Source organism: Mesitornis unicolor, unplaced genomic scaffold (assembly GCF_000695765.1).
Source record: "Mesitornis unicolor isolate BGI_N332 unplaced genomic scaffold, ASM69576v1 scaffold4874, whole genome shotgun sequence".
Classification (NCBI taxonomy): domain Eukaryota; kingdom Metazoa; phylum Chordata; class Aves; order Mesitornithiformes; family Mesitornithidae; genus Mesitornis; species Mesitornis unicolor.
Window position 1 is genome coordinate 48,166 of NW_010180645.1, and position 3,070 is coordinate 51,235.

The window sequence follows — 3,070 nt, forward strand, 5'->3', positions numbered from 1 at the left end:
CCATCCCTGCTGTCTGCTTCAACCTTTACTTATAGCAGTGCTTCCTGTGGGTGGGCTTGAGGAGGGGGAAGAAATACAAGCAATATTTAAGGAGGAATGCAAAAGGCTGGAAGGGACTTCTCGAGGGTTACTTTGCAAAAGATAACTTTTGTATTCAAACAATACAGATAAATAAGATATTATGCTCTTTTAGGTCAATTCCACATTCTGTAACAGAACAATTGTCAAAGCCAGTTCTGGTAAAGAACAGCAACCTAGATTTAGAAAGAAGTCTAGTAACCCACCAAAACACATACAAAACCCAAGCAGCATTTAAAAAAATTGTTACTGATGCTGTGAACTCTCTGGCAGGAACAAAGATGCTGGAGGGAATAATGAAACATGAGGATTCCCAAGTATTTTGTCACAAACCCAATTACTAAACAACAGAATCAATTATTAGGACAACGACCTACAAATCTTGATACACAATAATAAGCAGCATGACCTCATAAAAATAATGTTTTAATATTAACAACTTGATTTCATGTGATTGCATATTAATCTTTCTTTTTGCAAAGTTCAAACAATGTTCAAGTCCTGCATTGTATAGAAAGATGGTTTTATTCTTCTTCATTCTTCTGCACTGAGTGTACAGCTTCTGCTTTGACCCTATTTCGCTTTCTTTTTCTTCTTTTCTTCTTCTCAGCAGAAGGCTCCTGATCCTCCTGTGTTTTCTTCTTCTTCTTCTTCTTCAGACAGCTGAGAGGATTGGGGCCGCCTGCCCTTTTACGTTTTCTCCTCTTTTCACCTTCTTGCTTTGCTAGTCCTTCTTTTTCTTTAAGCTGCACAATACTTTGCTTTTGGTGCTCTGGCACAAGCTCATTCATCTGCAACTTTTGAACAAATGCCAGAGATTTAGGAGAAGGTTTGTCTAGCACCATAGTGTTCTGAATAATAAAGAGGAGAGGAACGCCAGCCTTCTTTTTCACTTTGCTTGCTAAATCCTGGTCCTGTAAAATTAAATACTTTAGTCAATATTTTGGGATTAAACGGTATTTGCAATTCAAATGCACCTACTTTTAATACAAAACTACGAAGATAAATTATGAAAAAGATAAGAAACTTAGTCTAGCAGATATACCTGGCAGTGTCTTCCAGAGCAATTGAAATTTCAATTTATCTCCTTCTGATTAGCTGTACATCTGATGGAAAATTTATTAATGTTTCCTTTTTCAATGCATGTATAAGCATACATGCATTTTTGAGGAAAAAGTCCCAGTTCATTGGTATGTAGTACACCACTTCACATGAAGTAACATAATTTCTTGACAAGAAGTCCTTTTAAACTCCTTCTGTCTTACATAAGTACACAAAATCTTACTGTAAACCATTTTATATATAGTGCATATGACTGACACAATTTGTTCCAATAACAGATCTAAGAAAAAACTGCCGACCTTATCTATACACAAGTTCTACCTTTATTCTTTAGTTAAACCCTCCAAAATTCCTTAAAATTGAAGTTATATGGTCAATTAACAATTTCACTTTTCAGACTACTGCACTCAACAGTTTAGGGCAGGGGATGCACACACAAGAAATACACAAATTAAAATTCCTCAGTTGTTTTCTTACATGTCAATAGGTAGTCAGTACATTTTATATACCTTCTGCTAAGCTAAGCAATATCTTTCTAGGATAAATACCTAGCTGTTCAAGTAAGACAAGAGACTCCCTACTTCATAATTAGCAAATACACTGAAGAGTGAGTAAGGCTTTACAATACTAATTTCCAGCAGCTATTTAGAAATCTCATAATCGAGGTTTCTGTAGGGTTCCTTATCCTTAGGAATCAAAGGATCACTTCCACTGAAATGGAACTACACTTCCCATTAACATTTACCTGCGTAGCAATAAAGAAGTGATGAGGGTTGCCTTCTTCAATCATAGAAAGTAAACAAGCTGCACCACTCACAGGATCCTTGTGGTGAGAACAGTTTCGAACTTGAAATCTTTGGGCAATTAATTTTGCTCCATACAGTGCTTTCCCCAATGATTCCAGTTCTTTCAGAATACATCTGAAAATCAAACGCAACAGTGATTTCTAAATGAGAAAGTAACTACACATTTTTCACAACAGCAAAACGTTGACCTGAGTTACTTAGAAATGAGCAATGCTCAGTTGTCCAGGCTCTATGATGTGTAAATGGCATCCAGTAAATGGCATCCAGATGGCAGAAACCCATCTGAAGACATCCCCATGATTTCCCTGGTTCCAAACAAGATTTACCAGTCATAACATTAAGTTACATTAAATGAATTAAAATTATTGTGTAACAGTGACAGTGCTAAGTCCTTATATTTATGTTTGGATATCAACTAGCACATGAGCTACTACTTAATAATTACTTGAACTAACACAAACTTTTAAATCACTCCTTGCAAGTTATACTCTGTATTAGCATCCATCACCTTGATTCAAACTTGCTATGAGAATCCAACTGACTCAAGCAAAAGAAGGCAAAAGACTGTCCACATGATTAAAGATCTGGCAGTTTATGGCTTCACAACATTGCAGTTAAACAATAAAACACAAACCTAAAATCCTCCTCTTAGCAGTTAGAGCACACATTCACAAAGGACAGCATAGTGGTCTATGAGGAACCTAGCTTGTATATTCAGGAAGCATCTGGAGATGAAACCTTTGGCCACTGAACCTTACTATTTAATGTGGACAGTGGTAAGAATGCATGGTCTTGAAATACAGCTTCAAGGATATGGGAGCAACTATTTTCTTTTCCAAAGTTTGGCCTTTGAGGACAGTCTTTGTCAAGACTTTAGTCTGTTCTTTTTGCAAAGACTCTGCAGTGAGCCAGCTCATTTCCTCTGGAAGCTCTGGTGATGCCACTGAGGTGCTGCCTCACCAACTCTGCATTCTGACAGCGGAGAAAACAAGTCTGTTCAGCTTCCCTAAGTGAAAACAGGTCAAAAAGACCCAACAGATATTGCTGAAAGATGGAAGCAAGAAGTGACACTTAGACATGACTGGAACACAGTTTGGATCAAAGTGATTCCTGAACCTTTCACA

At 37.1% G+C, this 3,070-nt stretch overlaps 1 protein-coding gene across 1 annotated transcript; it reads right to left on the minus strand.

Annotated features, from left to right (window-relative positions):
• Positions 1-493: 493 nt before the first annotated feature.
• Positions 494-2,060, minus strand: UTP23 (UTP23, small subunit (SSU) processome component, homolog (yeast); the record flags this gene model as incomplete). The annotated part of the gene is made up of 2 exons (XM_010183137.1): positions 494-992; positions 1,886-2,060. Coding segments are annotated over 2 exons (565 nt in total), but the record flags the coding sequence as incomplete, so codon positions are not given.
• Between the last annotated feature and the right edge of the window lie 1,010 nt (positions 2,061-3,070).